Genomic DNA, 19898 nt, shown 5'->3' on the forward strand with positions numbered 1-19898 from the left:
ATTATAAGGTAATAAGTGTCGAAAATATATTATAAGAGGGATAATGACCAAGGTTATGATCTGATGCTAGGTTCATCCCGCAACAACTTAATAATATATTTCTGACAGTATCTTCTCGATTTCAAACTTACGTTTACATGATAAAGAATGTCTTATTAGAAGCCAGTTTTTATAGCTTTCCTCAGACCTTTATTATAAAACCATGAAAATTCTTTCGGTTGGAATTTCAGAAACAATAGTAGAAGAAGGAAACGGGTCTCAGGAATATACTACTGATTTTAATTTAAATTTCCGTTTACCTGTTTTTAATAATTGTAATGATAAGTTTATAATATTATACATTTGGAATAATCAAAATATTTTATTACTTTCTTATTTCTTCATTATATTGAGAATACAATTATCGTGGAATATCACTCTGGGAATGTTTTCTAACAGTTTCATTTGTTTGCATTTTCGAATTTAGTAATATTAGCGTTAATAGTTATTGATTTTTATTATTATGTAATTGTTGTATTTATTTTATATATTACTTGTTTTTGAAGTGTAAATCGTCCTAGTTCCTTGGTTCTTTGTCATTACTTATTGAATTTTCTATGAATTTGTAGAAACGATCTCCATAATTCTTAGGTGGTATCGCACTAACTACTTCAAGCTTATGATTTATACCTCTCCAAAAAGTTTCCAGTCTTTTAACAATAGAATAATTAGTTAAGCAATCAATTATTCCTATGAAATATATCATTTGAGATCCATCTGATGTGGTATCAATACTGAGCAGGCCACCATCAAAATGAGTGAATAGATTGGTTGGTAATCCAGAAGGATCATTTTTGTTCACAAAATTCTGAACAGCAGGTTTATCTAACCTTCCGAAACTTTGATCAGCAAAATCGGTCATATCATTCTCTGGTCTCTCTATAAAATGGACACCAACTAACAGAGAATAATCCATGGTATTTAGTTTAGATAGAATATCTACATCATTTTTCAATTGTTTCAGCAATAATTTATTGCATGTTCTATCAAAATGTAATTTCTCATCTTGATCTAGCCAATTCAGATCCTTCAAAATTATACGGCTACCATTGGTACTGGTACTTAATAGGTTGGTATTGGCATTATCATGTCTATGTGAATAGTCAGGAATCTTTGTGTATCTACCCCAGAGTGAACCCTTTAAATCAAAAGTGGTATCAATTTGTATATCTGGTGGGAATAGGTTATTCATCACAATAAAATAAACTTTTTTATTTTTGATACCTGTCTGGAAAGTAATTGGTAATTTTACTCTATGAAGACCATAAAATTGGCATATCAAGGTATTAGGATTTCTCTTAACATAATTATAATATCGTTGGAGTGTCTTTCTTAAATGTGTATGTTCAGAATGATGAATAGTTTTGATAATGTATTTATAATCTCTTGAATAATAGAAAAACGAACCACTCTTACCAGGTGAATTCAATTCGTTCAGGATATATTTTGATGTCAAGGATTCAAGATAATCCTTTTCATTAAGACCAAATGTCTTTCTAAGATCTTTGAACACTTTTGGAGCATAATCTTTAAATTTAAATTCATAATGGGTCAGGATTGAGTCCTGCAACGGTTCACTACCTTTTCTATCAAATACGAGTTTATTGTTAAATGAGAAATCTTTATTTGTCAATTGAACGTCAGTCTGCGTGCTCTTCATTCGTGATGAAACAGTGTATCGTATACCGGTTAACATATCGTATACTATATTGAAATTCACATCGCCTTCTCCTATTCTGTGGCCGGCCACATGGGTGACCTCTTGATCATCATCTATAATAGTTGTATAATGTCTTCGCAGCGGACTACTAAATGTAGTTCTCGGTGTATTGGCATTCCCTATATTGAAGGGTCCCTTTGTACTTCCTGGTCTTACGCTTAATCTTGATGATGTACTGGCAAAACTACTATCCATATCTATTGTGGATGCTGAGCTATTTGTAGTAGTAGTGGTTGTAGTAGTATTAGATTCTATCATCGGTGGTAAAGATGATGAAGAATCCAGAAGATGTTTGCTCCCCTTCAATTGATAAATAGGCAACGAACTCATAGTGTATGTTGAAGATCTTCTGTCTCTCTTCGTAGCTTCATCAGGACTTACCAAAGTATGGTCTATAACTGGGAAAATCTGTGAATGATGACTACGTGATTTGAACAGAATATTAGAACGTTGATACTCTCCTGTGTTTCTTTTTACTGCTCGTTGCGTGTCCATTGAATTTCTATGGACGTTGTTGTTATTCTTGCTATTATCATTATTCTTTATTGGTGTAGAAGAGACAGTCTTGGCATGTTTCATTTTAGAATCCTGATTTCTCCTAAGAATTGAGGCTGAGGATACACTCTTTGTTTTCATATTTGGTCTCATTGGATTATTTAAATGTGTCTGTGATCGTACCATTGCATCCACTGCATCATTAGTTTTGGGTCTGATAGAATAATCTCTGTATATCGTCATATTCTTCTGCGGCGTAGACAATGATGATCTACTTGTCTCAGAGTTATTGGACAAATTGCGTAAATCACTCATCGTCATACTCTTTTGACTTCGTATGAGTTTACTACTTGTGGTGTTATTCTTGGATGAGGATGCCAGAGTCTCATTACTGGAATCGATCGGGGTTAAAATATCCCTGTTCAACTCCATCGAATAGGAGGTATCTGATATGCGCATCTAATAGTATGAAATTCGAAGGGGAAAATAGGGCTAATGATGCAGATATGTGTGTGTTGTATAGGGATGCCTTCTCTTTGCTTAAGGTTCCTAATAAAAGACTGATAGAAGGAATGGTTTTCTATCTAATGTATTCCCTTTTTCTAAAGCTGTTAACGAGTGTATAGATGTTGAAAGTAGTCTCGTCGTTGACGTTGTTGATTTACTTAAAGATCGATCTGGCAAAAAAAAAATGGCAGCAATGATATAACCTAAAGACGAACAGGTCGAATCGGATAAAATGGTTCAGACTAATTACCAATAATGTAAAGACTATTAAACTCCAGCTGTACTCTCTGCTTTGCCTTTCTTTTTCCTCTCTCTTGTAACGATCTGTCCACCTGCTGTCACTTAGTTCTTTATTTTAAAATCTGAAATCGAAACGTTTAAAAGAGGCATTGGTGATATCGAAATTGCTATACTCTCGTTCTGTTTCTCTCCCACTGCCTGCCTATCTCTCTGTGGACGGTTTCTTGGCTGCGCGCGGCCAAGGATTATATAATTAGTTGCATGCAGGATTACTTAAACAGAAAGATAGAGAGACATTTATATACAGTTAGTTATTTAGTTATTTAGTTATTTAGTTATTTAGATGGATGGATGGATGATACTTTTGGGTTGTAGTCGGTGGTGTTCATATTCGGTCGAACTAGTATCCTGTAACGTTCTTCATTGCGTTGTTGAGGATCTGGACGCTCTCGTAGACGTCCTGGAAAGTGTTGTAGAGTGGCGCAGGTGCAAGTCTGATTACGTCCGGTTTACGTTCGTCTGCGATAACACCTTGTTGATTGATGATTTCAAAGATAGTTTCCATGGGTCTTTCGAGACCTTTAGAGAGGAACAGTAGGGACAGCTGCGCGCCATGGTCCTTGTCATTCTTGCAAGGAGTGATAACAACAAATCCCAAAATTTTACCTGTTTCGGCAGCCTTCTCTTCGAATATTGGAACATTCTCGTAATAGAATGGCGATTCTTGTAGTAATTCGAATAGAAATTTTGTTAATAGTAACGATCTCTTCATTAGCTGTGTAATCCCACCATATTTTTCAAATATCTCTAGAGATACCCTTAGTGCCACTACGTCAAGAACACTTGGATTAGATTGACGAAATCCTAGAGCACCTGGAATCGGATCAAAAGTATCCTTCATTAGAAACCTTTCTTCCTTTTTATTCCCCCACCATCCAGCTTGTCTCGTTAAGTAGGTATTATTGTTATTATTACCTCCTCTAGTATGGTATCTTTCATGGACAAAGATTCCACCGATACCACCGGGGCCTGCATTCAGATATTTATAAGAACACCAAACTGCAAAATCAACATTCCAGTGGTGTAATTTCAACTCAGAGTTTCCTACAGCATGTGCAAGATCCCAGCCGACTACGATACCTGGGTAACCATGAACAGCCTTCGTGATAGTCTCTATGTCAAATAATTGACCAGTATAATATTGAATACCCGGTAAACATACCAAAGCTAGACACTCGCAATTCTTCTCAATGGTTTCCAATATGTCTTCCGTTCTTAATGTGTATTCACCTTCACGAGGTCTTAACTTAATTAAGCCATCTTCAGGATCTATCCCATGATTTCTGCATTGATTTATGAAAACATAACAATCAGAAGGGAACGCACCTGCTTCAAATAAGATCTTATATCTCATTGGAGTAGGTTTATAAAAAGACACTAACATATTGTTTAAATTCACAGTTAAACTATTCAATACTGCTACTTCCTCAGTGTTGGCACCTACAATAGAGGCCATTAATGGACACAATGGTAGATCGATGTCAACCCAAGGTGTACCATTTTCTTTGGGATGTCTGAAATGAGATTCAACACCACGTTCAGCCCATGCTTGTAATTCATGATTTATAGCTATTTTTGTCTGTTTAGGCATTAATCCCAAGGAATTACCACAAAGATAATTTACCGAAGAAGTCTCAGTTTTCCCTTCAGGGATATTGGGTATTCCCAGAGACTTATATGTTGGAATGTGAAATTCATCTCTAGACTCACATGGGAATTTTTCATCAAGTTTCTCCCATTTTAAAGTAGAATTGGTCGTCATGATCGGATGGAGGGATATCCTGGATCTGTTCTATTACGGGGATTCTTGAAACTTTCGAGAATGGTATGATATATATTTATATTTAAATATATATAATTTTATAAGTGACAGGACAGGACAGGCGAAAAATTGTCTGACATGGCGAACAGAGTCACATTCTGGTGATTTAGACAGTCAGTTCGGTAATTATATAGAAACGATGAAATAAGAAAAGGAAGATTGGTTGATGAGAAGAATGGGCTCTTTTTTAATTATGAACAACAAATAGTTAACAGTTTTATCTGTTGCTCCTATGTTTAATATTTTTTCTTTTTTTAAATCAAACAAGGTACCCTGAAATGAAATAAGTATTAAATCATCGATTATCTACGTGGTTGTTGAAAATATTACTTGCCCATATGATATATCAATTACTCTAATTGGGACTGTATACGACCAATATCATGAGATTCTTAAGGAGCAAAAGCATCAAAATTATACGACCAATAGCAGTCGTTGGTAATGGTAAATTTGGCTTGTTCGACTTGATCTGAGATCAAGTCATTCTACCTGAATAGGAAAATAAATTTATACCAATCATTTATAAATGGCATGGTTTGCCAAAACACAAAATATCATTGTACAATATTTTATGTATTTTTTAATTCGGTTTCTTAAGAAGCCACGAAGAATACATTGTATAGTACAAGTATGAACTTCTAAAATATAATTAAAATTATCAAAATGGAAACTGCTCAAAAAAAATAACAAGCTAATGACGGTAATCGTTCTCAAAACATCTGGTCACAGTTTGAAAGCTGATATTGATTATAATTTTTATTTTTTATTTTTTATTTTTTTATTTACATATTATAATATTTTTAATAGATTTGGTACTCACTCCAAAATAACACTTGAACTACTAAACAATAAACAAATAAACGAAAGTGATAAAAAACAAAATTATGAATATTTCAAAATATACATTTCATTACTTCCTTTCAATGCGCTCTTACATAAACTTACAGTACGCTACAAATCATTCATTAAATCGACTATATCCAGAATCGAGGAAGCTTTGGCGTTAATGTCATAATCAGAGTATTTCAGTGAAGGTATTTCGTCATCATCAATAAGTGATGAGAAATGAGAATCATCAGTGAATGGTATTGGATTACGCCAATCTCCTTCTTTCCCTTCACTGGACAACAATCTGTCCTGTATGAAACATATCCCACTTTGAGAACATTTATCATCTGTTGACTCCTTCTCTGGAGATGACGATATATCAGTAAGTCTTCGTTTCTCCAAAACAGCTTCATTTACTTGTTGTCCCTCTCCTCGTTTCTTCTTTCTGGGACTCAATTCGCCGATTAGAGTAGTTAAACTAAAGATTTTTGTTGTTGGATCAAGTTGTTGACGAATTTCCTTTTGGTATAAATCAATGGATTTATCCAATGTAATAGTCTCTCTTCTCTTTTCGTATTGCTCAAATGATGTTAAGTCAAAATTAAATATTTTATATTCCCGATTCCACACGATTCCAAATTTATTATTAGATAAAAATTTTATAATACTTGAAATAATAGCTGTTAATCTTAATAAATTTTCAGAGTAAACCGATAGTTTTAAGGAGTCTTCTGGACAACCTAATAAGCCATTAACAATATCTTTATGCTCAAAGATAATCTTATCATTAAAATCAGTTAATCGATATTTAATATAGAATAATTCACGTACCAAAATATCTTCTTGAAATAAATAAGGACGCTCCGGACGATGTTCAACGTATAGATTAGTCCCAACTATATGATGATCGTTGAACATATTAACTGAATTTGCTAGAATCTTACAAATACCCCTGTTTCGATGTGCATATTGTAATAAATATTTGTTTGATTTAATCCAACACATAATAAATCGTAAGATGCCTAATGAACCTGTCTCATTATTAAATTTTTCTTTATAATTGTTAATAATTATTACATTAAAAATTCCTGAAACTAAATCAAAAGTCCAATCTAAATATTTTTGTTGATTTTTAGTCAAAATAACTTTATGGAAAGATTTCATTTTCGTTTCATCCTTAGGCATTCGTTCGTGAAGGCAACCTGCAATGACTATAATCATTTTAAAGATTATATCAGTCCCACGAGGACCGCCAGAGAATTTAAAATCTGTAAAAAACATTTTGCTAATTGTATTTATAAGTTTTGTATTAGAATAATTATGATTATAATAATACTTTAAAACCATCAAGAATGCGTCTTCAACTCTCATTTTTCGTATGTCATCTGAGTCAATTATAACATTTCGAATGGAGTTTCCTTGGATAATGTTCTTAAACATTATCATGCTGTGTTTATGTCGTATCTTGGTTCCAAGACTTCTAATCGAATAATACAACGCTTCAAATGCATCTCCTGATTTTAAATACAACAATGACATTTGTGAATATGTCTTCCCATATGACGGTAATAACGAACTTGCCATTGCTAAATAACGTCTCGATTTACTAAATTTCCCAATAGAAAGAATTATCTCTCTAATTTCTAATAGTACTTGCCAATAATGGATCTTACCAAGATAGAATATGCACTGATATATCGTTTCCGTCAGTACTATAGATACTGTCTCCCCAAATTCTAGCGGATTAATGGGAGGATCTATCCTATTAGACACTTTAATGTTAAGTTCTTGAATTATTTGATTTGGAATGATCTTACTTAAGTTAAGTCTACTCAATAATTTCTCGATAATGGTATAATAAAATCTATGCATAATTTTAAATATACGTTTTAACCTGTACAATAACTTCCTGCGTTCAACTGCAACCTTCAAACCACGCCTTTTTTCCTTGGGTAAAGATAGTTTCCAAGTTTGGAACCAAACAAATAAAGGTTTTTGAATTTTAAACCACACATCGTCAAATACAGACGACATTTGGTCTTTGAATTGAATGTCATCATTTAGATTAGAGTCACCAACATTCTCAAAATACATGGAGCTTTCTGCTAATAATAATTTATAAATATCAGCATGAATATCTTGAATGGTTTTAATCGAATCATTATAAGTATTTCGCATTAAGAAATTTCCAAAAGTTAATCTGGTAACCACATCATGCCCCCTGTCGATTGTGCTTTTAAGTTCTGAAATATTAGGTTCACTTACCATTCAGAATCCTAAGAAATCTTCTCATTTGCATAGTCTTCATACCCAAGTGGTTCAGATTAGTTACTTATGTTGTTTTATAGTTAGTTTTGTTATTATGGTTCTGTAGAACCAGTATTCATTATTTATCTTAACAAAAGTATGTTACCCGGAATAATTCAGAAAGTAAACTTAAAAAAACGACCTCGGTGAGGATTGAACTCACGATCTTGCGATTAACAGTCGCACGCCTTAACCAGCTTGGCCACGAAGTCTCTAATTCTGGTTTAATCGGAAAAAAAAGTAATATATATGATAATGTAGACATTCGGATAACTTAGTTAATTCTTAACAAAATGGTCTGTTCTTGTAAACATTGATAGGAAAATTGAATATTAGACATCTTCTGTTAAAACAGAGTTGCTGTTGGTAAACTGCTCATCTTTTGTGCGTAGTAACTGAGCTGGAGCAGACATACTGTGGTTAGACTTATATTCGTTCATATTATATAGTGGCAGGTAGAGAGATATAGGTATTAGCTCTCTACCTGTGTTAAGAAAGCAAAGTGTATATGTTATACTTTTCTTTTATTTGTAAGTGATTTTTTATATTATATATAATTTATAGAACGAACAGAATCTAACTTAGAATGTAAGTTCAGAATTCTTTGTCTTTATATATGATAGAAATTATGTGGAATTGAGATATCTCAAATGTATTACGAAGCATGTTAAAAAATGAAACAAAATATGTGGCATTATGAAACAAAGTTAATCGTATTATGAAACAAAACATAATTCGAACCTCAATTGATATTGGAATAAAAATATATATAAAGACAAAGAATTCTGAACTTACATTCTGAGTTAGATTCTATTCGTTCTATAAATTATATACAATACAAATAATCACTTACAAATATAAGAGAAAGATAACAAGTATATTTTGCTTACCTAACATTAAAACTCAAGCTACACCATTCACCTCTATACCTAACACCTTTAATAATGAACGAATATAAGTCTAACCACAGTATGTCTGCTTCAGCTCATATTTATTTTCTTGAAACTCTATTTCTCTTATTCCTTAATCATTATATGTTGAAGTATTATTACCTAATATTTATTTCATAATATCTTTATTTAATGTTTAGTTCTTATTAGGACATTTTAGATATCTTGATCTCACATAATTTCTGTCATAATGAAATCTAATTAGATACTATCCAAATTAGGTTACAAAATACTTCTTTTTCCTACCAGATATGATATTAATTCGAAGTCATCATACCTTTCATTTGAGTTTCGTTATATCTAAGTTGATTTATTTTTTTATAATAATATGAGGCTAGCTTCAAAACTGAAGGTAAGATCCATCCTTTAAAGTATACTCAAAAACTTTATCTAATAAATTGTACAATCAAAAATTAGTGCTTTACTGTGTTCACACTCCATCTATTCTCATCGTGGAGACCCTTTATATAACTATTGGCGGCAGCGATGAGCTCACTACACTTTTCGCGTCGAATCATCAACTGAAAAGCAAACCAGTATTTGAGCTCATTGGTGTTAAAACTAAACAAGTTCTACATGTAAGGGAAAGAATTACACACTATCTGCATACTCTGGACCACCCCACTGTGAATTTACAAGTTAATTGACTAGATGTATTTAGACCTCACAGCAATTCCTCTTTAATATTTATGAAAGTCCTGTGTGTTGCCGAGAAGAACTCTATCGCGAAAGCAGTCTCGAACATCCTAAGTGGTGGTCAGTTAACAACTAAAAATACCAACTTCCCGTATGTTAAAAACTACGAATTTACATATAGTGGGTTTAATTTTACAGGATCAAATGCCAGCTGCGAAGTTGTTATGACCAGTGTAGCTGGTCATCTAACTGGTGTTGATTTTGACAACCAACAGTACGGGTGGGGAAAGTGTAATCCTTCAGAACTCTTCGATGCTAACTTGAGCAACACTAAGAACAAAGACCAACAGAAAATTGCTGAGAATATAAGAAAATCTGCCAGAAATGTTGATTACCTAATGATTTGGACCGATTGTGATCGTGAAGGTGAGTATATTGGATGGGAAATCTACGAAGAGGCCAAGAAATTAAATAATCGTTTGAATGATAATACATTATACAGAGCCATCTTTTCGCATCTAGAAAGAAACCATATTCTGGGGGCTGCTCGGAATCCTCAAAGACTTGACAAGCGTGCTGTTGATGCAGTTGGAACAAGAATTGAATTGGATTTGCGAACAGGTGTCTCCTTTACTAGACTCTTAACTGATACAATGGCCAGAAAAGTGCAGGCATCACAACAACAATCTATGCCTCCACCAAATAACAGTAATTCAAATAAAAAAGAAAATGTGGTAGTTTCATATGGTCCTTGTCAATTTCCTACGCTAGGGTTTGTAGTGGATAGATTTGAAAGAATACGAAATTTCAAGAAGGAGGAGTTTTGGACCATTCAGTTAGTAGTCTCAGAACAAGATCAGGGTGTACAATCCAATAATATTACAAATTTTCAATGGGATAGAGGTCATTTATTTGATAGGCTAGCTGTGCTTACATTTTATGAATTGTGCCTAGAATTAGCAGGAAACAAGGCCAGAGTTGTTGACATAAAGTCTAAACAAGTTAATAAATGGAGACCCTTGCCTCTCACAACAGTTGAGTTACAAAAAAACTGTTCGAGGTATTTAAAAATGAATGCCAGAGATTCACTAGCTGCTGCAGAAAAATTATACCAAAAGGGATTCATATCTTATCCTAGAACTGAAACAGATACATTTCCACCTTCTATGGATTTAAAGTCATTAGTTGAAAAGCAAGGCCAGGAAAACAGCTCAGCTTGGTTTGCATATGCAAAAAACTTACTTGATACCAACAACAATAACCACAACAAATTCAAATTTCCACGTAGTGGTTCACATGATGATAAAGCACATCCTCCAATTCATCCAATTATTGGACTAGGTAGAGACGCATCGATCACTGTAAATGAACGAAGAGTGTATGAGTATGTCGTGCGCCATTTTTTAGCCAGTTGCTCTGAGGATGGGAAAGGTCAGATGACATCAATTAGCTTAAACTGGAACGATGAGATATTTAACGCCAATGGGCTAGTAGTTCTCGAACGAAATTGGCTCGATGTATATCCATGGATGAAATGGGAAAACTCTAAGACAATGCCTCGACTAGAGATGAATCAAGAAGTTATTATTAGTAAAGCAGAGATGAAAAACGGGTATACATCACCTCCAAAACCCATGACCGAAAGTGAACTTATTATGCTGATGGATGCAAATGGTATAGGCACCGATGCGACCATTGCTGAACATATTGAAAAAATTAAGGCAAGGAAGTACATCACAAGTGATAAAGTGGGGAAGGATTCGTACTTGAACCCCACTATCCTTGGTGTGGCTCTGGTACATGGATTTGAAACAATTGGTCTAGAAGATTCATTTGCCAAACCGTTCCAAAGGAGGGAAATGGAAGACGATTTGAAAAAGATATGCGGAGGGACATTAACTAGAAGAGATGTTGTAACTGATATTATTAATAAATACAAAGGTTATTACAATCGTACGAATCAGAACAAGAATAGACTCTTACAGGTATATGACCAAGTCAAAAGATCGCTCTCGTGACTCTATAACATATCCATATACATACATGTGTAATTGCATATACACCATCATATCAAGAAATTTTTTACATATTCTAGGTGTGACGATGTTCATGAATAGTTTTGTAAACTAATAGCCGGCTTCTACTTTTAAGGGCTCTTTTAAAAAATAAATATGAGAAATATTCTATAAAGCTGATATTCCTACCCCACGAGGAGACTCGAATAACACTAAGAATAAACAACAAACTTTTTTTTTAAATTGATTTTAAGACATACTCATCTATTACTGCACTAGAAGGGTGAACTGTGGTTGTTAACTTCTTGCGTTTATAGAAATTATCGTTACTATTCATGTCAACTGAATTATACAACTACGATATAGCACAGGAAAGTTACAAAGACAATATTGAAAAGGACCATATTAATGAATTGCGATGGCTTATCAAGGATATAATTAAACCAGATTTACCATATATAATTGACGAAGTGGAATATTGTTTAACTGTACTAAATAGTAATGAAATATCACGAATGCCGATTACTACTGGTGGCTTGGCGAGCGATCCAAATGCACCTCAAATACAAGGCATAATAACTCGACAAGGACCTTATATACTAGATATACAGTTTACAATTAAGTTTACACATTATAAAAAAGGTCAATTGATTTCATTCCAAGGAAATCCAGATATGAGTGCCGCAACACCTATGGAAAAATATGGGATATTACAATTACAAGTAGCCAACAAGAAATTATCAGAAATGCTAAAAACTTTAGAGGATTTAGAAATGATAAATGATGATGAAAAGTTTGTTCAGCTTTTTGGAATGATTTTAAGCTCTTTAACCCAATTAATTAATATCTTACAGAATCCCCCGAACGAATTAAATTTCCCTTTTGATAATAATAACATTTTGAAACATTTCTATCACAAAAGTTATAGTGAGCTCTGCGAATCCATACATCACTTATTAAGTTTAGAAGTTGTACTTAGTGGGAATAAATTCATTCTTGATTTCAGAAATTTGGATAAAGTGGTGAAGAAACCATGGTGCGAAATAGATCCCAATACTGGTAAGTCTCTGGTTGACAAAATTAAAGAACAGCAGAGGAGAGAACGAAGAAAGAAACTGCAAGATATATTAATAGAAAACGATATCGCGGTAGAAGAAGCTAGTTTATTGAACAATATAATGCAATCCACGTTCAATAAAGAATCTACCACTTTGCAAAAGGCCCAATTTTTCACTAGCAGGTGTGTTACTTTCGATGGTAAAGTGATAATGGAATTAGAAAAAACATCTACGTCATGTAGTGACCAACCATTAATAAATTTAACGAATAAACTTAACGAATTAGAAGAAAAACTAAGTAATCACTTTAATAATCTATCTATATAGAGGTTGGGCTCGGAGATCACTTTTTATTACTCATATTATTTACATCATCTACAATGGTATTTCAAAACATAATACATCTATTTACAATTGGTTCATTTCAGAGCCATCCGTTTGCATTCTCTCGACTGTATCAATTCCGAGTAGTTTTGCAAATTCTCTCACAAACGCAATCGATATATCTTGAACGTTCACGTTTGTATCAGGCATTTCCTTTACGATACTCGTAGCTTTACCATCTGGGGTTCCACACATCTCAAAACTGTTCAAATATGAAAGGTCCGGGTAAACATTAAGACATACTCCATGTGATGTTATGGAGCGCCTCACATGAACTCCAATACTGGCTATCTTGTTATCATTCAAAGCCCATACACCAGTTTTATCACCAACCCTCTTAGTGTCAATATTTAGCGGTAATCTTTCAATTCCTATTGGAGCTGCCTTCAACGTGTTCTTCGCAGCCTTTTCAATGGCAGATATTAAACATCTTGCAGGAAAATTCTTAAATGCTTTCAAATCCAATACAATATACGCAACCATTTGACCTGGTCCATGGAATGTTACTTCTCCTCCTCTTTCTACTTGTACAAATTTTGGTGAAGGGTTTGCGATTTCCTTTGTGGGTTTAAAATTCTCTAATTTTGATATCTGTTCTGGTGTAATTATCTTTTTAATTCTTTTCCCTCCAGTATAAGTAGGTTCGTATTCAAACGTCAAAACCATAGGGTTAGGTTTCATTGCCAGTATCTTATCCAATATTTGCTTTTCATTAGAGTTTATAGTTGCATTCCCTTGATACTCCTCATCCAATTCGATTAGTTTCTGTTCAATTTTAGATTGTACTTTTTTCATATCCAAATTAGCTCTAACAAACTGTTCCTGAATCGCCAAACCTTGCTCAAATGGTATCCTCTTTGTAAACTGTAAATGACGCAATACTCTGGCAGATGGATCCACTGGTTTTGTTATGCTCGGTTGTTTTAGACGATCGCAATTGTCATCTTTGGCACTATTTGAGTACCTAGTCCTGCCTAATATCCTTCTATTGATGCTTATGAAGCTTCTATTAGTGAATGGAGCGGTCCTTAACATCCCCAAAGTCTAGGTAATATATCTTGAATGTTCAATTTATTTCGTAGCTTAACGTATGCTAGCTTTTGATCTAAATATTACCTTTCTCTGCCTGTGCTGCTGATTATATCCTGACATGATGAAAGAAGCGCTTCTCTAAATTAAATTATAGTCGCTAAATAATTTAAAAGAGTTTAATAGGGTCGACTTGTAAAATATTTAGAAGGAAGACATCAAAGAACGACACACAAAAACTCTGAATTACAAATTTATATGGTCACTAAGTCCATAGATTATAGACTGTTCCAATTGAATTCCACTGCAACCTCTCTATTTGTTGCTTAGATGTCCTCCACAAGTGTTGCGTTTTGTATATCGCAAGATTTAGATATTCCACTAAGGATTAAAATAATATCTCTAGATGGCCACCGAAAATTAGTGAGGGTTTCAGAACGTTTACTTGACCCTAAACTATCTTTATTGGAGTCCAATGTAGGTAGTATGAGCAACCTGATTGTATCGGTGGAGGTTTTCGATAGCGAGCGTGGCAGGAATATGACCATACCAGTGTTTACCCCATATATACCTTTCAAAACTTCAAGACTGTGGGAACACTGGTTAACGCTCCCAATTACTATAAAAGATTTGAATTTAAATAGTACTCTAAGAATCGTATTGTGGGAATATAATGGAGTGAAACGTATACCTTTTTGCAATTTAGAGACCAACATATTCCAAAAGAGCGACTGCTCACTGAAAAGAGGATTTGAATCGTTGAAGTTTGAATATAAGAAGAATGATAAGCAATATTTTAATGAGGTTACAATAGAAGAAAGTGAGATACAGAAAAATTTAAATAAATTTTATCAAGGTGAGGTTAAAAAAATTCATTGGTTGGATCAGATAAGCCTGAAGAAACTAAAATTGGAAGAAAAATATGTATCATTCCCACAAGATACGTTTCTATTGAATATTGAATATCCATTTTTTGAATTACCAATTGTGTTTACAGAAAAAATTGCTAGAGATACCCAACGGAATATTCCTACTTTACACAATTTTGAGACCACTAATGATCCCTTAAACAACCAAAATATAATAACCGACACAAAGATAAGTTTAGGGTCACCAAGTAATTCTACTCTGAAATTTTATGACCCTGATCAGTATAATTCAGATCCTATTGAAGAAAAATATAGGCGACTGGAAAGAGCATCCAAGAACTCTGATTTAGATAAGCACTTGAAACCAGATACAAACAAAAGGAAACAACTGAACCAAATAATTCAATATCCACCTGGTACTAAACTTACTGGCCACGAAAAGGGGTCTGTATGGAGATACAGATATTATTTAATTAATAATAAGAAAGCTCTAACAAAACTTCTACAGAGTACAAATTTCAATGAAGAAAACGAACGAACAGAGGTCCTAGAGTTGATGAATTCATGGGCAGAAATTGATATTGATGATGCAATCGAATTACTTAGTCCCTCGTTTACTGATCTATGGGTTCGTTCATATGCTGTAAATAGATTGAAAAAAGCATCTGACAAGGAGTTAGAACTATATTTATTACAATTGGTTCAGGCCGTGTGTTTTGAGAACAAATCAACACCATTCAACAATTCAGACTATAGCGAGTATCAGATCATCAATAACTCCGTAGTTGCAAGCTCTCGTTTAACACAGAAACACCAAAAACTTTTAACATCTATCAATGGAATGGATGACGATATATCCGAGATAGATGAGGGAATCATTGTCATATCCCCACTTTCAGAATTTCTCATAAGAAGAGCATTGAAAAATATTAGATTAGGAACATTCTTTTATTGGTATATATTTACCGAATGTAAGGACAAACCTTATTTGAAACAGATTTTAGAATCATTTCATAGTAGATTATCTGATAATAGTCTTCAGATTTTGAAGAACCAAATAGAATTAATCAAATTACTGGGGAAATGCTGTACTGATATTAAAAAATTAAAGGAAACAACTGAGAAAAAATCAGAGTTTTTAAATCAGTTGCTAACGACCAAATTCAGACATTGGTTGAAAAAAAGAGGCCCCATAGTATTACCGCTCGATCCTTCTGTACAGATCATTGAAGTAGTTCCTGAATTATCAAAAGTGTTCAAAAGTTCTTTATCGCCATTAATGATTACATTCAAGACAACTGATAACGATGATTATTCGTTGATGTACAAAGTTGGTGATGATTTAAGACAAGACCAACTTGTCATACAAATCATCAGATTAATGGATGAGTTGCTGAAGAATGAGAACGTTGATCTGAAGCTATCTCCTTATAAGATTCTAGCTACGGGACCTGATGAAGGTTCTATCCAATTTATACCAAATGAGACTATGACAAACATTTTAAGTAAATACCATGGTATTCTCGGATTCTTAAGGAGACATCATCCATCTGAAACTGATAATCGCGGAGTTGAGGCATCGGTTGTGGACACATTTGTCAAGTCATGCGCTGGTTATTGTGTTATTACATATGTACTAGGTGTAGGTGATCGTCATCTGGATAACCTGTTAGTAACACCGGATGGGCATTTTTTCCACGCAGATTTTGGTTATATTTTAGGGCAGGACCCTAAACCATTCCCACCACTTATGAAATTACCACCACAGATAATAGAGGCATTTGGAGGAGCGGAGTCCCCAAATTATGATAAGTTTAGAAACTATTGTTTTGTCGCATATTCTATTCTTCGTAGGAATGCAGGATTAATCTTAAACCTATTTGAATTAATGAAGACTTCAAGTATTCCAGATATCAGAATTGATCCTGATGGTGCAATTCTGAAGGTCAAGGAAAGGTTTAACCTAGATATGTCGGAAGAGGAAGCTACATTACATTTCCAAAACTTAATTAATGATAGTGTTAATGCCCTAATGCCAATTGTAATCGATCATCTCCACAATTTTGCGCAATACTGGAGAACATAAAAAGCATTTATACTGACGTTTATAGAGACTATGTACAAATATTTTAAAGATGTCTACTTCACAACCCCTTCTTTCTTCGGTTCAATTCGAATATTTGTCATATAAAGTATATCCTCTTTTATAGAAGAGATCGATAAAAATAGTCGGCTTTACTGCAAAACGAAATTTGACAGTATTCCTATATTTACGCTTTAAAAGACACACCAGAACATAAGAATTGAGATAGTCACCAATCACTGGACAGTCGATACATATAGATCTATAATAAGAATAATAGCCATCTGATTAATTAGTTCTCGAAGTACATCTTACTCTCCTTCTCAGAATAATGACATTTCCTGACATCGTTTCGCTGATATCCGCTATGGATATTGACATTACTTCAGATAAGGACGATCACGACTTTAGAAAACCAACGACCATGGTTGTGACAACACAGCTAGGGATTGCTTCGGTTCTAGGCATTTTTGCATTATTTTCATTCTCTCTATTGCTTAAAAAATTACCACGATTGTATGCTAGCAGGAAGTATAAGGATCAAGGAATATTACAACTCCCTACGTGGAACGAAAATAGTTTATTTGGTTGGATTCCTGTACTGTATAGAATAAATGATAAACAAGTCCTGGAATATGCTGGGTTGGATGCCTATGTGTTTTTAAGTTTTTTCAAAATGTGCATCAAATTATTAGCAACTTTCTGCTTCTTTTCCGTTTGTATTATATCCCCTATTAGATACCATTTTACTGGTTATTATGATGACAATTCTAACAAACCTGAAGGCTCATCGGTTGTCACACATATATACAAGAGATTGATAGATCCAACATCTGATGAAATATTGGCTCCTGAGACTACCAGCATGTATTTATGGATGTATGTCCTGTTTACATATTTCTTTACATTTCTAGCAATAAAAACGTTAACTTCACAGACAAAAGATGTAGTCAATACAAGACAAACATACTTAGGTAAGATGAATACTATAACAGATAGAACTATAAGATTATCAGGGATTCCCATTGAGCTTCGAAATATGGATGCATTAAAGCGAAGAATCGAGGAGTTGAAGATCGGTCAAGTGGCATCAATCACCATATGTAGGGAATGGGGTACACTGAACAAACTTTATCATTACAGAAATAAAATTTTGAAGAAACTTGAATTGGCATACGCTGACTGTCCGCCTCATCTTAGAGATCATACATCATCTCCTGAATCGTTTACTATGAACCAAAGTTCTTCCCAAGAAGAATATAATAACAACAATTTACAACCAGAAATTCAACAGAGAGAACCTACGACTTCTACTATAGACCCGAATGTTCCGTCTACTAATAATGTTACCGAGGACAATGAACTTTATTCAGAAATACACTTAAAGGAAAGACCTACAATGAAAATAGGACTGTGGGGGATACTAGGTAGTGAAGTAGACTCCATTGATTATTTGTCAGACCAATTAAAGTTTATTGACAAAGAGATCGTCAGGGCTCGTAAATCACATTATTCTGCAACACCTACCGCCTTTGTGACGATGGATTCCGTTGCCAATGCACAAATGGCAGCACAGGCGGTCCTAGATCCTCGGGTCCATTACTTTATCACACGATTAGCTCCAGCTCCACATGATATAAAATGGGATCATGTCTGCTTATCTAGATCCGACCGTCTAATAAAGATTTATACGGTTACTGTATTTATTGGAATTTCGAGTGTCTTCCTTATTATTCCAGTGTCATATCTAGCTACATTGCTGAATTTAAAGACAATTTCTAAATTTTGGCCAAGCTTGGGTAATCTTTTAAAAGAAAATAGATGGGCGGAAAATATGGTAACTGGACTGTTACCAACGTATCTGTTTACATTATTAAATGTAGGAATTCCATATTTCTATGAATTTTTAACTTCATATCAAGGTCTCGTATCATACAGCGAAGAAGAGATATCGTTAGTATCCAAGAACTTTTTCTATATATTCGTTAATTTGTTCTTAGTGTTTACACTTGCGGGGGCAGCCTCTAACTATTGGGGTTACTTGTCGGATACCACAAAGATAGCGTATCAATTAGCAACTTCTGTGAAAGAGTTTTCATTATTCTATGTCGACTTAATTATCTTACAAGGGATTGGTATGTTTCCATTTAAACTCCTACTAGCAGGTAGTTTAATTGGATTCCCATTGATTAAGATTCAGGCCAAAACTCCACGTCAGAGAAAAGAACTTTACAATCCACCAATTTTCAATTTTGGTTTACAATTACCGCAACCTATTTTGATTTTAATCATTACTTTAATCTACTCTGTCATGAGTACTAAGATTTTGGCTTCCGGGTTAGCCTATTTTATCATTGGCTTCTATGTTTATAAATATCAATTAATTTACGCCACAGATCATCTTCCACACTCGACTGGGAAAGTGTGGCCTCTAATCTACAGAAGAATTATGGTCGGATTATTATTGTTTCAATTAACTATGGCCGGTACCCTTGCTGGTTTCGAAGGTGGCTGGGTCTTATCATCTTGGCTATTTCCTTTACCCTTCATTACTTTCAGTTTCTGGTGGGATTTTGAGAAAAACTATTTACCTCTATCACAATACATTGCCTTGAGTTCAATCCGTGAACATGAACGTGATAACTCCATGATAAGTGCACCATTTGAAACAGAGACATATCACTATCCTTATTTGATCGAAGAACTTGAAGGTCCCATGTTGAGCTAATAATAATAATAATAATAATAATAATAATAATAATAATAATAATAATGACAGCAATGTACAAAATACACATGATGGTAATATTAAAATTAGTAAATAAATAGAATATTCGTAATAATAGATAAAAGCAA

The 19898-nt window shown here is 33.9% G+C and overlaps 8 protein-coding genes and 1 non-coding gene across 9 annotated transcripts; 4 read left to right on the top strand and 5 right to left on the bottom strand.

The window, feature by feature from the left end:
- Positions 1–556: 556 nt before the first annotated feature.
- KABA2_05S10186 (uncharacterized protein) lies at positions 557–2713 on the bottom strand (the record flags this gene model as incomplete). Its single annotated transcript, XM_041551088.1, has 1 exon — positions 557–2713. One exon carries the CDS (start codon positions 2711–2713, stop codon positions 557–559), a length of 2157 nt encoding a protein of 718 aa, XP_041407022.1.
- Positions 2714–3401: 688 nt separating this feature from the next.
- Positions 3402–4823, bottom strand: BNA5 (kynureninase; the record flags this gene model as incomplete). The annotated part of the gene is made up of 1 exon (XM_041551089.1): positions 3402–4823. One exon carries the CDS (start codon positions 4821–4823, stop codon positions 3402–3404), a length of 1422 nt encoding a protein of 473 aa, XP_041407023.1.
- A 1011-nt stretch (positions 4824–5834) lies between these two features.
- EST1 (Est1p) lies at positions 5835–7979 on the bottom strand (the record flags this gene model as incomplete). Its single annotated transcript, XM_041551090.1, has 1 exon — positions 5835–7979. The coding sequence occupies one exon, from the start codon at positions 7977–7979 to the stop codon at positions 5835–5837; it is 2145 nt and encodes a 714-aa protein (XP_041407024.1).
- A 177-nt stretch (positions 7980–8156) lies between these two features.
- Positions 8157–8230, bottom strand: KABA2_05S10252. Its single transcript has one exon. It is a non-coding gene; the product is annotated as a tRNA-Asn (tRNA).
- A 1427-nt stretch (positions 8231–9657) lies between these two features.
- TOP3 (DNA topoisomerase 3) lies at positions 9658–11622 on the top strand (the record flags this gene model as incomplete). The annotated part of the gene is made up of 1 exon (XM_041551091.1): positions 9658–11622. The coding sequence occupies one exon, from the start codon at positions 9658–9660 to the stop codon at positions 11620–11622; it is 1965 nt and encodes a 654-aa protein (XP_041407025.1).
- Positions 11623–11954: 332 nt separating this feature from the next.
- KABA2_05S10296 (uncharacterized protein) lies at positions 11955–13004 on the top strand (the record flags this gene model as incomplete). The annotated part of the gene is made up of 1 exon (XM_041551092.1): positions 11955–13004. The coding sequence occupies one exon, from the start codon at positions 11955–11957 to the stop codon at positions 13002–13004; it is 1050 nt and encodes a 349-aa protein (XP_041407026.1).
- An 81-nt stretch (positions 13005–13085) lies between these two features.
- On the bottom strand, positions 13086–14096 carry LIP2 (lipoyl(octanoyl) transferase LIP2; the record flags this gene model as incomplete). Its single annotated transcript, XM_041551093.1, has 1 exon — positions 13086–14096. One exon carries the CDS (start codon positions 14094–14096, stop codon positions 13086–13088), a length of 1011 nt encoding a protein of 336 aa, XP_041407027.1.
- A 324-nt stretch (positions 14097–14420) lies between these two features.
- On the top strand, positions 14421–17045 carry VPS34 (phosphatidylinositol 3-kinase VPS34; the record flags this gene model as incomplete). The annotated part of the gene is made up of 1 exon (XM_041551094.1): positions 14421–17045. The coding sequence occupies one exon, from the start codon at positions 14421–14423 to the stop codon at positions 17043–17045; it is 2625 nt and encodes an 874-aa protein (XP_041407028.1).
- Positions 17046–17373: 328 nt separating this feature from the next.
- On the top strand, positions 17374–19770 carry CSC1 (Csc1p; the record flags this gene model as incomplete). The annotated part of the gene is made up of 1 exon (XM_041551095.1): positions 17374–19770. One exon carries the CDS (start codon positions 17374–17376, stop codon positions 19768–19770), a length of 2397 nt encoding a protein of 798 aa, XP_041407029.1.
- Positions 19771–19898: the final 128 nt, after the last annotated feature.

The sequence above is a fragment of the Maudiozyma barnettii genome (genome assembly GCF_903064755.1).
Source record: "Maudiozyma barnettii strain CLIB 1767 genome assembly, contig: KABA2_05, whole genome shotgun sequence".
NCBI lineage: Eukaryota > Fungi > Ascomycota > Saccharomycetes > Saccharomycetales > Saccharomycetaceae > Maudiozyma > Maudiozyma barnettii.